The sequence below is a fragment of the Bidens hawaiensis genome, unplaced genomic scaffold, assembly GCF_021521415.1.
Source record: "Bidens hawaiensis isolate Kalapana, Puna unplaced genomic scaffold, B.hawaiensis_p1.1 tig00069910_1, whole genome shotgun sequence".
Classification (NCBI taxonomy): Eukaryota; Viridiplantae; Streptophyta; class Magnoliopsida; order Asterales; family Asteraceae; genus Bidens; species Bidens hawaiensis.
Genome location: NW_027502294.1, coordinates 34076 through 47174, shown reverse-complemented (window position 1 = coordinate 47174; position 13099 = coordinate 34076). Strand labels below are relative to the sequence as shown.

The following is a 13099-nucleotide window of genomic DNA, read 5'->3' as shown; positions in this document are numbered from 1 at the left end:
AAAGTCCCCACGATCACAGTGATTAACTTCGAGCCGGTGGCTTGTGAATAGTACTATTGGTTTGACAAACCCAAACGGAATCGGCCTGGTTGCCATGTCACATAGCGCCGTTTGCACATGATTATATTTATACAAACAGGCTATGTAGTGTTAGACATAGCTACCGGGGCATGTTGTGGGCGGAAAGGGGCCACAGTGGTTGATGGAGCATGGGAAATGGATGCACGCAGCACATACAGTCAAGGCTTCACTGTAGCTTAGCATAATTACATCATTTACATACATACATACTTATTTCATCATTACCAGTGTTAACTTGTGAATACTCATTACTGTTTTCTTGAAACTCGTGAAACTCACCAACTCTAGTAGTTGACCAATTTTAAACTGCTTTTCAGGTGTACCTAAATCAGAATGATTTGGTGATCTGTTACTTGCCCAAGGTGTGTGGTTGATGCTATGTGAATAGAGGCAAGGGTGTTAGTAGTAAGAACGTTTAGTTAACGAACTAGTTTTGTTTGTATCACCTAGACTGTAAAACAATGATGGAACAAAGAAATGTAATATATTGTAAATTAGTTTGTAATGTTTCTTTATAAACAATGTGTTGATACCAGAGGTGTCTGTTACATTCCCATTTTACGCTTCCGCATTGTGCTAGTCGGGGTGTGACAGTTAAAGAAGTTAAAGAACAATGACGATGATCAAGATGGAGCAAGTGGTGGGATAGATCAGCAACCGGGCGGCAGTTATGCACCGTCGGCAGGTAATAAGACTGATTCAAGTGTTGGTGGTGGGTCTGGAGATAGTCAGTGCAGATCGTGCCATACAAAGACTACACGAGAGCTAAACCAATTGAGGTTATTCAGGCCAATATGATTTGGTTTGTTGGTATGGATGGGATTGTGTACAGTATGGTGAATGCAGATGAGATCGAAGAAGGTGAATTTGTTGATCATTTATTAACAAAAGAACAAATTGCCTTGCTTCTGGATCTAAATGAAGAAGAGGTGGATGTGTTGGGTAAGAGTGTGGATGTGGATGTTGAAATAGAAGAACGTACTAATACAGGCATTCCACACGGGAATGTGCCTGATTTTGATGAGGTAGACATAGAAGATGTTACTTCTGAGGAATATCCTGAGTTCTACACTGACAATAACAATGACTCAGGAATTCCATTTTTCACTACAGAACACTTTGATGCGGTAGAACGTCGTTTACAAGAGGAGAAAGAGAAGTGGAATAAAGCTGCAGAGACTAGTCACTTATCGGCGACAGAGAAAAAGCGCAAACGTGCTTTGGATGGTATGTTCGCGCATAACGTAAAGAAGATGAACAAGATGATCGAGACCTTTCGTTATCATGAACAAGAGGAAGTCAAATTAACAAGGGCTCGAGCATCGGCATACCAAATGAAAAAGTACAAGCCAGCAAAAGATGTAAGAGGTGATTTGGTGGCATGGCAGTTTGATTCAGATCTTAAGGTATATATCGTTAAGTGGGAGCATGGTATTTATTACTTCAAACGCCCACACGATATCTTATCTATGCCTAGGTGGGATGTGAGAACACTATCTAATCGACCATTCTTGAATCGTGGGGACGATAAGTGGGCTAGTTGGTTCTATAAGTAGTTATTACATGAAACCCGTTTCGGTTTCAAGTTCTTCAAGCCACAGGTGCCTACTCATAAGTACATTGATGAGATTGATACTCGCACAGGCTGGAGAAAGTTGATATTACAGGTAAAGCCGCCGAAGACGATGAAGAGGGTTCCTATGAAGACATTTCCTCATAGTCTATTCACCTCGTTTAATTATTGGTACTACGACAATCATACAGGTGAAGCGGTTATTGTATATGGTCACGGTTTTAAAAGAAAGACATTACGTGTGATTTACCCAATGTGGCTAGTTAACTTATCTGAGTCTGACAACGATGCGTTATTTACAAGTCAGATCAGATTTGCTAACGTAAGCGACTACGAGCTTGCTATGCATTTTCAGAAGGTTGTTAGAGTTTGTTATGCATACAAGATTCACAGTTGCATTGATTGGAAGACCAAGATGTTCCAGAGATAAACGATAAAGAGTTCGAGACGAGGGGGAGTTTGTTGATACATGTTTTGTATGTCTCGATCTTTATCAGGGTTATTAATGTAATAGATTAAAGTATAGCGGTTATAATGTAAATATGGTTAAAAGGCCATTCGCTCTATTGTAAGTTACATTCGTTACCTCTGTTTAACGAATGAGATAACGAATGAGGGCCATTCGCTGTCACTTAAAGTATTAACGAATAAGCATGTTTATTCGTTAAGGTATTTGTAACGAATGACCTATTCGTTAAGTTAAGTTTAACGAATAGGGTCATCTTCCTATATATACCCCTGTAATCTATTCTAATTATAACAGTTCTGATTTATCCATCGATCCTCTCGTTACTCTGTCCGATTGCCATCTCAACACTCACACAACTCATTAACGTATCAACTAGCCTAACCGTATACGAATCAACATGAACATCGATGTAATCAAAAGGTCTAGATGGTTATAAGCTCTCAATGGGCAATGCCTTATCATCCCTCTTTTTCATTTGTCTCTCTGTTGCTTGACCATAGGTTGTACCAGCAGTAGACACATAACGACCTTCTTTGATGGACAACCAAAGATCTAGATCATTGTAGTTCACCACAGCTTACAATAACACTCTTATTTGACAGAAATTTAAGCTAAAATTTATGAAAACTTAAAGATGTTTTAGAAAAACCTTCTAGATATGAAAATAAATTTTCACATCTAAAATAAACAATGATAGCAAATGCATTCTGATCAAGATCTAAACTAAAAGATAAGAAAATAAGTATAGATCTAGGATTAGAACACCTTTAATTGTCTAAAGTTTGTAGATCTGGAACTGAAATTGAAGAAATTATATCAGATAACGTCACTATTCAAAGGGACAGCGATTGGCTGGCATCATCATCTTCAACCTTCAAAAATTCAACTCAAATCTAACAAATCTTCAATCAAAACATCTAAACAACAACAAAATGATCTTTAACGAGCTCACTTTCTGTGATACCACTTGTCAGGATCTAGTATTCTGTGGGACAATTACACTTAATCGAACAAGAACATTCACGAAACACTAAAATGTGAAGACCTCTTGAATGTGGCCATCAGAATCAACCACAAACAGAAAGTTACTAATTATAGTAAGTCTATAATGAACAAGTACACCATATAACTCAAAAGATTTCCATTATATAATTTCAAAAGGATACAAGGAAAGTTTTTAGGGTTCAGGTGAAAGGCTGTTAGGTGCGGCTATCAACGCTATGTTAGAGAATAAATATAGGTTTTCAAGTGTATCAATCAATATGACCTAATCATTCTATTTATAGGCCCTAGCATTCCTTCTATAAACCCTAATCATTACAAAACACACTTATTTTAATTACAAGTGTAAGCTGGTCTTCTAGTGGACATATTCCTTTGTTGAGCAGACCTTGTAATACAGAGTATGCTCGGAACATTACTTCGAGTAGAATTTTACTTAGAATATTTTCCTGTAAAAATATTCCTCTCATGCAAGCTTCAATTTTCATGATAAGTTCAAACTTTGCTCGGACATATCCAACGAGCAAACAAGTTCTTCACATGATCTCTTCAATCTTCACTAAGGATTTTTAGAGCAAACTTAGTATGCTTGGATACTGTAGCTTACTCGAGATTGACTGTGCTCGGCCTAATACTTTGAATAATTCCATAAATTGCCTACAAGAATACTTGAGATCCATCTTTATTATATCCTTGCTCGACTCACTAGTTTACTCGAGAATTTAGTTTAAGCAAAAACTTAACAAGGGCTTGCTCGGAAGTAAAACATGCTCGATAGAAGAACAACCTTGTTCGATGAAGTGCAGCTTGCTCGAAGCTAACACGTAGAGGATTTCATGAAGAATATCTTGCTCGGATAAGATATCTTGCTTGAGGAAGCAAAACACTTGCTTGGAATGCTTGAGTTTGCTCGAGCTCCATTAGACCCAACACCATCGAAGAAGCTAGTCATAATGCGAGTGGATATTATATATGAAATTTGTTTGCCACAATGTTAAGGGCGTATAGGTTGTCTAGGCCTGATTTTGTTTGGGAAAGTACTTGGCCAATTTTAGTTGACAACCTTATTTATAAACAACAAGAAAACAAAACAATCCATGTATTTTACAACCGATCATTTTTACCAACAGATTATAGTTTTAATAACTTACAATTATATTGTTAAGATTCCTATAGTACTACCTTATTTGCTATGATGATGAAAATTTGATACTTACCAAAGACCAACTCAACTCTGGCTTTACTTGACATTAAAGGTTTTTTGGTTACAAACAACTCAACTCTTCGGAAGTTTACACAAATGCCTTAACCTGATAAGGACTATATATCATTTGTAACGAATCCTCTCATTGTTGAAGAGCTATCTTATGATACTAAGTCTCTTACAAATGAGTTTAATTGTCTTTTTGTTTCGTTAACAGATGAACAATGAGGTTTGTACAGAGAGATAATGGATTCCTGGAGTGCCAACAAAGGTGGTGTTTTCTTTTGTCTACAGTTATGGCGGCCCATGGAAGACATATTTATGGAAAATGTTATCTGCTTTAGTGTGGTCAAAGGGTCAGATTGTTTTGAACATCGCATCAAGCAATATTGTTTCGTTATTACTAAAAGGTGGTTGAGCAGCTCATTCCAGATTTCTTATTCCAATAAATCTATTAGAATAGTCTCAGTGTCAGGTGTTGTCTGAGTTACATAAGATGTATTTTTTTTTTTTTTGAAAATTTTATTTACTATGTTTTGTTCAATTGTAAAATTAAGTGTCTCTTTTTTTATATTATTCCAGGTTAAGGGAAATATTGACGTGTCTAAACTATTGAATAAGACTTCATTAATTATTTGGGATGAAGCTCTGATGATTCATAAACATGCATTTGAAGCACTGGATAGAACCTTAAACGATGCCATGGCTGGTTATCCTGGAAATACAGCAGACGCATTGTTTGGAGGCAAGATTGTTGTTTTTGGTGGTGATTTCAAACAAATATTCCCAGTTGTTCAAAATGGTACAAGAAGTGAATGTGTGAATGCTACAATACGTTCGTCATATATATGGTCTAAATGTAAACTTTTGAAGTTAAAAAAAAAAACATGAGACTCATTTTTGTTTCTCAATCGTTACATGTTGGTGAGATCAAAGAGCTTGCGGATTGGTTATTGGATATTGGTAATGGCAATCTTGGTGATCCAAATGATGGCAACGCAATTATACAACTTCCAGATCAGTGGATCCAATATCTGATCTAATAAATTTTTTTTATCCATCGATTTTAGAAAGGTTCAATGAGGTGGATTAATTTCAAGAATGTGCAGTATTGGCTCCTTTAAACGTGGTCGTGAAAGAAATTAACGACCAAGTGTTATGATTTTTTTGGGTGAAGAAATGGAATATCTAAGTCCAGACAGTGTAGATGAGGTTGAAAATGTATCTGAGGACATTGATCAAACGTTATACTCTCCTGATTTTCTAAATGGGATAAAGATGTTTGGTTTGCCTAATCATAGATTATTACTTAAGGTCATCGGTGTTCTGATTATGTTGCTATGGAATATTAACAAAAAACAGGTTTGTGTAATGGAACTTGCCTACATATTGTTATCTTGGGAAAAAGAGTTATCGAGGCTAAGGTTGTTTCTTGTACTAATATCGGATATCGTATGTTACTCAGCCGAAGTACTCTTACTCCATCAGATAAAAAACTTCCTTTCAAGTTGTCACACCCCGTTAAGCAATTTGCGGAAGAATAAAACGGTAATGTAACAGACACCAATGGTATCGAATACATTGTTTATAAAGAAGTATTACTAACTAATTTACAATACATTACAACATTCTAATTTCTTTTACAAACTAGGTGATACAAATCCAAGCTAGTCCTTTAACTGCTTTACTTCTTACTAATACAGTTACATCTATTCACATAGTTTCGATCATAATCTAAACACTTAGCACACAAGCAATCTATTTCAAGTATCTGTGCACCTGAAAATCATGTTAAAAACGGCTCAACTACGAATAGTTTGTGAGTTTCAAAAGTTTCAGTGAAATCAGTTCTACGTACCACACAATTATTGTTTGTATGCACGCACATATGTAAATATGTATATAAGTTTGTATGCATGTACATATGTATGTTTGTATGTACATATGTATGTTTATGTGTTTATGATAATATGAAAAACTACAGTGAGATCGTGGCCTCCACTGCCCACATCCATATTATTCCATACCTAAGTTGTTCACAAATTTCATAATTTTTCAAGCAATTTAAGTATTTTTTCGAAATAAATGTCCCTAAACGGTAATAAATTCGCCAAATATTCTCGGATGGTCAAAAAATTACCAAATTTGGACAGCGATTCATTAATATGGTCCCTGATGTCCCTACAGAATTTCACAAGCTAACATCAAGAACGTCACAATCTAACCCTAAACGGCCCCTAAACTAGTGTTTCGGCATTACCTTTGCGATTTCAGTCGTTTCAACTCTTTTCCTCAAATTTCCAAGTTCTCTTCATTCTAAGTAATGTAACTACAAGTCCTATATCACAAAACGAAGCATGTATCATCAAAAGATCAGCCTTGAAACTTAGGGTTTTGGTTAAGGCTTTAAACCGAACTTTTGAACCATAAAAACGCGATTTAAACCCCTTAATCTGTGTTTATGTCCAAAAAAACTTATCAAACCAGGTTCTTAATCATGTGTATGATCAAAACATGTTTTTTTGGATCGTTTTTAGGATTTTTGCATGGTTGATGGTTGGGTAAAAGTTAGTTTATTTTGTATATTAATTAGTTAGTTTTAGTTAAATAATCGAACGAACTATGATACTTCAAGCATTGTTATGTGTTTTCAGGACATTGGAATCTATGGAGCTTAATGAGGATATTTACGGGCTTGGAACGAAGATCTAGAAGTGAGAGATTGGAAGTGCACGCATCACGAGTCAGTTAAGAAAACAAAATAATAAATTATATAAACCCCTTTAACCTCCACATTCGGATTATTACGACTTCTAGAGGCAGAAGAGGTGTTCTAGGACGATTTTCAGCCATCCCGAAGCTTTCGGTTTCATCATTGATCGTATGTTCGTCAAGATAAGTGCATTAACGATTATGTCGATGTCCGGCTAATTGTGTGTGTTCGTTCTAGGCTAAGGTTTTGTGTGAAATACTGATATGATCAGATTCTTATTCTTAATGAACATAGCTTGATTGATTTTATATGAATTTGTCTTGCTTAATTAGTTATTTGGTTGATTAAAGTTTGTGTTTGCGATTATTGATTTGTGTAACGTTTGTTTGGTTGTTCATCAACATTTAGGGTTAAGCTCTTGTGTCATTGGACTAGAATCACCAAACCTTATCATTGAGTTAGTTGTCCTAGACATAGATTTGACAATTGTGGAGTCCGGGTTCATTTGTGTCAACAATTCGGTTAGGGTATCGTCTATCATCATAAATCAAACCATAGGACTAGCAATTATTATAAAACTAAAGACTAAAAAATCTGTGATTGACGTATAGAACACATAACCCGAACCTAGAATGAATGCTTTTTAATTAATATTGTTTACAAATCTTTTTAAGTAACAATTAGTTTTAATTAAATCTTTTTATAAAAAACTGCTTGACATCGTCTGTCCGCTTAGATTAAATAATTAGTTATAAATTAAATAAACTTGCACTCTCCTTGAGTCCCTGTGGAGACGACCTTACTTACTCGTACTAGTTATAGGTATTTAAGTCTTTAATTAATTGTTTTTGAGTAGACCGCGACAGCCTACGTCAGTGGTTAGGATGGATTTTTAACAATTAAGGATCAGTAATTATGGTAAAACCATGATTAAACATGCATAAAATGATCAAACCTTGAAGACTTACCTTAGGTTTTTATGTGTGTGTGAAAGAGAAGAGGTAGTCTTCAGTTTTGATGGTGATAAGAAAGTCAAAATATCTCTTATATTAGTTTAAATATTAAAGAAACTAAGGGGAGGGGGGTAATTCCTTTTTGGCGGCCGGAAATGAATGAGCCACCCTTGGGCCTCATTTTGGCCCACTCGCCTCGATTTGTTTTCCTGAACGTGAAATCCCGAGTCCAAATTTATTTCGGGTTCGGTTTTTGGCGAGAAATATATATCGGGTATGACAAAAAGTGCGAAAACGTGTGTTTATCGGCCAATTTCTTGTAAATTTAGAAAAACATACTATTTGTTTTGTCAAAATAGAAAATACTTTTACAGATCGCTTAAAACATTCCAAATAATTGTTTTGTAACTCTTTTTTTGGCTTAACGGATGATACAATGCTTGTTTCGTAACTATCTTTCATGTTTAAGATTATAGCGGGTAGTTAAACACTTAAACGAGTACGTTTTCGTTTAACTGTTTTGCTATTGTACTGAAGCCATTCCATCAATATGTTGGCTTATAATATACGTATATCACTTATAGATGCCCCCTTGGGATATCCGGGTCATAACCAGACTCGTTTGGTTATTCGTTCGTTCGTTATGCAATAAGCGGTTAATCTCTTATTCGACATGTGAATACTAAGGTGTACCCCGTTTTGTTACGAATGTCACACAAGTTAAAGAGAAGACAGTTTCTCGTTGCTCTTTGTTTTGCAATGACTATAATAAAAGGCAAGGACAGTCGTTAGCAAGAGTTGCTTGTGCTTAAAAAGAATCAGTTTTTACACATGGCCAGCTTTATGTTGCTTTGTCAAGAGTGAAGATTGGAGACGGCATTAAAATGGTCATCTTAGACAAACAAGATAGTCTTACGAATCAAACAACTGATGTGGCATATAAAATAATTTTGGAAGCTTAATGTGATTAAGCTTACTAGTTTCTGGTATGTTATGTATGTGTTTTTATGTTATAATATTAATACATACATTTTTAATGTCTTTGGAAATGCTAGTTTTATTTTGTTTGCTAATTTTTAAAGATGGTTGAACTTGTATTGTATTATATATGAATATATATATAAAGCATATATTTTCCACCGTGTACAACATAGGCTATAACCTAGTATCCATATAAACTATTAAACTAATACATAAGAAGATGACACCTGTCATTTTTTCTATAAATACAAACGTTGAGTTTTTTATTTATTATGCTACAATACTTGACTACATAAATACACATTAATATGAAGTCAAACATCACCATCTTCAATTACTTTTGCCGTGTTTAAGGTATTAGCAAAGCCTTCTTCAATTGAATGATGCTGCAGTTTGCATGCTGAAGAGGTATCACTTGAATTATTATACCATCTTGCCCAGAAAAGATAATTTAGGAAGTTGATCAAACTTACACCTGCTAACACCCAGTAGAAAAGATCTAATCTGTCCTTATTTAAATCATTATCTCCAAGCCAACCACCATCACTTGATCTGGATGTAATCTTGTTTATTAAAGAAACATACACTGAGCTTAGATAAAATCCAAAGGAGTATGAGCAGTATGTCATAGCGGTTAACAAAGACTGCATCCCTTTCAAGTTCTGTTTGTAAAAGAACTCGATCAACCCGACAGCCGTAAACATTTCAGATATTCCAAATATTAAGAATTGTGGGGCTATCCAAAAAATGGATAATGTTTGATTGTTGTTTAAAAATGTGTCCCTTCTCTTTTTCTCCATCAGGGCAGCTGAGACCATTGAAAAGGTGGCCACAAATAAGCCGACCCCAATGCGCTGTAAAGGGGTGATTCCTGAATCATGACCGGTGATTTTTCGTGCAAAAGGGACGAAAAAGTAATCATAAAGGGGAACAACAAAGATTAGCAAGATGTAAGGGATGGCTTGCAGTGAGGCTGGTGGAATATGAAAAGATTTTGTGATTTCGTTGTTCATTACACTTCCTTGTGACACTGAGAAGGTTTGTAGTTGTGCTAAAATTGTGTTGAAGACAATTGTGCAGGCAAATATAGGGATTACTGATACAAGGATCTTCACTTGCTCAACCTGATTAACAGTGCATAACCTCCATGGGCTCTCCTTTACATTATTGATATTCCCTTCTTGTTTCTTTATGCAGGCTTTATCTAAAAACCTATAAATTGATTTGCACTGATCAGGAGGCTTAAGACAGAAACCTTAAACCAAAAATAGCATTATTATTAATTTTCCTCAAATTATAACATTATGGTAATATATCATTAAAACCAAGATTCTAACGTTCGACCTCCCTTAAGATGGAGATAATGTGTTTACCACTACACCACCTGTTAATAGTTTTCATTTATGGCTTGTGCCATGGTGACCTGCTCTTATATTGTTATATCTGTAACTAGTATCTATTGTTAAATTTATAATGGTTAATTTATGTTATACCTAGTCTAAGAACTGTAATTTATGAATAAAATCTAATACAATGACAAGGATATGATTAACCGACGTCGAAGATTACCTAAACCGGTCAGTATGACAAAGATTTGCAGCCTCATTTGACATAGAAATGCTGTTCCAGTGACCATTTTGGTTTTCATGAAGCATTTGAGGATTAGATTGGGACCTTTGACTCCTATTTACAAATGCAGCAACAAGAACCTGCATAAAGTACAAATTAATACTATAGAACAGGAGAGAAAAAGCTGCTAAAGGATGGAGGAAATCTTTGAAGATTAAAAGTAAGGCCAGAGAACTCAATACGCTACTTTTATGATTAAAGAACACAGTATGTAGCAAAATAAGCATTTTTAATTTGTACTACCACAAATGCAAACATGTTTGCATGCATTCGTATGACAAAGCAATAAACAATGTTTATACAGGATATTTTAAGTGTTCAATTATTTATCAGTTTGTAATAAAAATATATGAAATCATGTAGCTTAAGGTTCCATCTAAGGGAGGTTAGGTCCCTACTTGGTTAAAAGATTTGAAATTTGATTTCCTTTAAAAAGGAAAAGATTATAAAAGAAATAGACATGTTAATTACATAGTGTAGAAGGTTGTTCTCTTGTCCACTTTACTCAGGAGAGCTTGTTTTTTGGCACAGAATCTCTTATGTGGACAGAAAAAATGATTTGGGATATTCTAAGGTGTAGAGAGAGAAATAGAAAGTTTTTAATATCATTTACATACTCTATGGTGATGCCATACCTGCAGGATACGGCAAAACGCATAGCATGCTAATTAATAGGGTCTAAAAAAAAACATGATCTTACTTGTGCAATAGGGACTAGGATGCTTCCTCGAGGTGGCTTGTTTCGATAAAATATGGTACCAGAAACCAAGCAGATGAGGCCCAATGCCATGACAATAGCAGACACCCCAAACCCGATATCCATACCCGATTGTGTTTGGATCCAAACAATGAGGGTCAGAGCAACGAGTTCGCCAACAGAGAACGCGAAGTAGGCAGCATTGAAGTACGTGGAGAGCTTCTTGGACTGCTTAGAGTCATTCCTACTGAACTGATCAGCACCATGGGCCAGCATGTTTGGCTTCACACAGCCACTCCCTAATGCCACCAAGTAAAGAGCCACAAAGAATATTAAAGACTCCACTCCCTTGGCCTCTACGCAAAGATCTCTGTCTGTCAGTATGTTGCACTGTGGTGGCTTCAGCTGAGGGAGGTGGGCTTGGACCGATAACAATATGAATCCCTGCAACAATAACAATCAAGAAATATAAGCTAAACATTTAATGAATATGACATGCTAAGAAATAAAAAAAACTTACAGATAGTTCTATAAATCCAAAGATTAACATGGTCCAGAAGCAACCGAGATAGGAATCCGAAAGGTAGCCTCCAAAGAGGGAAAGGAGAAACACAGTTCCTACAAAGTTGGTTACTATGTTTGCTGCCTTTGACAACGAAAAGTGCATCTCATTTGTCACATATGTTATAAGATTATTACCAACTGCAGCTATGGCCATTATCTCAAATGTTTGTACTCCTGTAGAAAATTATACTAGTATATTTATATAACCATGAAATATGGAAGCAAAGAGAGAACTTGAGATTAATCAACGCACCCAGAACAAAAGCTGCCGCTCTGGTACCGCCATGTTTATCATAACTAGAGGGTCTGCCTCTCCAATCAACTGTTAGCTCTTCGGAAAAGCTATCTCCTTTTCCCTCACGTCTTCTGGAATCCATGTTGTTGTATGAACGATTCGTTTATTTGGCCACGGGATGAATAATAGCTGTATTTAATGGCCTCTTCAGAGAACAAACATGTTGACTAACATAGAAGTGATAATTGAAGGCCTGTGGGGGCTTAACTATCTTTAGTGAATCTTTGACAAGTTGGCCTCCATCCTACTACCCATTTATATAGAACTATCCCCACTACCTAACCTCTTGATTTTATGTAATTTACAGGCCCCCTTACAAAAAATATAATCAATACTTTTTGGTGTAGTTGTGTGTACATGTGTGATACGCTTTTGTGCTTGTGTGCGTTGCACACACACATAAAGTCAATAAGCAAATGAAGGAATCTTCGACATACTTACCCACTTAATTTATGGTTACCCATGTTTGACATATCCATAACTTCAATGCGGGATGGGCTGTCTTTTTTAAGTTTCCATTGCTAGTCAAACATAATACTTATGAGTTTAAACTAAACAGTTATACGAAAGATCCTCTCTAATTTGGACGGATTGTTGTAGGATCATATAGGCTGCTACAATCAGTTATAATAAAAGGACGGTTCAAGAACAAGCTTAAAATACATGTTTTGGAGGTGTTGCTCGCAAGAACACATAGTGCGACACCAAATAACAATGGAGACTTCCTTGTGTAGCTCAAGCTCATGAAGATATAGTATCTAGTGCGGCACTTGAAGTGTCACCCACACTAATTGTGACACTTCAGAGTGTCGCTGCTAGCTTGTGTGTTCAGCTCTATATACAGTTTGCTTATTTGTTTGTTTTATTTTGGTTGTAAGATCGTTTATAATAGGGAGGTTTTGTTAGACTCGTTCTCAATCCATTTTGTAATAGAATAG

The 13099-nt window shown here is 35.8% G+C and overlaps 1 protein-coding gene across 1 annotated transcript; it reads right to left on the bottom strand.

The window, feature by feature from the left end:
• Window positions 1–9220: 9220 nt before the first annotated feature.
• Window positions 9221–12534, bottom strand: LOC143605502 (protein NRT1/ PTR FAMILY 4.3-like). Its single transcript, XM_077081587.1, has 5 exons — window positions 12120–12534; window positions 11823–12040; window positions 11306–11746; window positions 10546–10685; window positions 9221–10188 (listed from the first exon to the last, which is right to left on the bottom strand). Exons 1-5 carry the CDS (start codon window positions 12241–12243, stop codon window positions 9291–9293), a joined length of 1821 nt encoding a protein of 606 aa, XP_076937702.1. The 5' UTR covers window positions 12244–12534; the 3' UTR covers window positions 9221–9290.
• Window positions 12535–13099: the final 565 nt, after the last annotated feature.

Excerpts from the sequence above, each read along its gene's own strand:
- LOC143605502 (XM_077081587.1), bottom strand. The coding sequence starts at position 12,243 with ATGGATTCCAGAAGACGTGAGGGAAAAGGAGATAGCTTTTCCGAAGAG. Across the intron at positions 10,686-11,305 it reads TCCTAGTCCCTATTGCACAA|GTTCTTGTTGCTGCATTTGT; the intron begins GTAAGATCATGT and ends TACTTTATGCAG. Across the intron at positions 10,189-10,545 it reads TGTCATACTGACCGGTTTAG|GTTTTTAGATAAAGCCTGCA; the intron begins GTAATCTTCGAC and ends ATCAATTTATAG.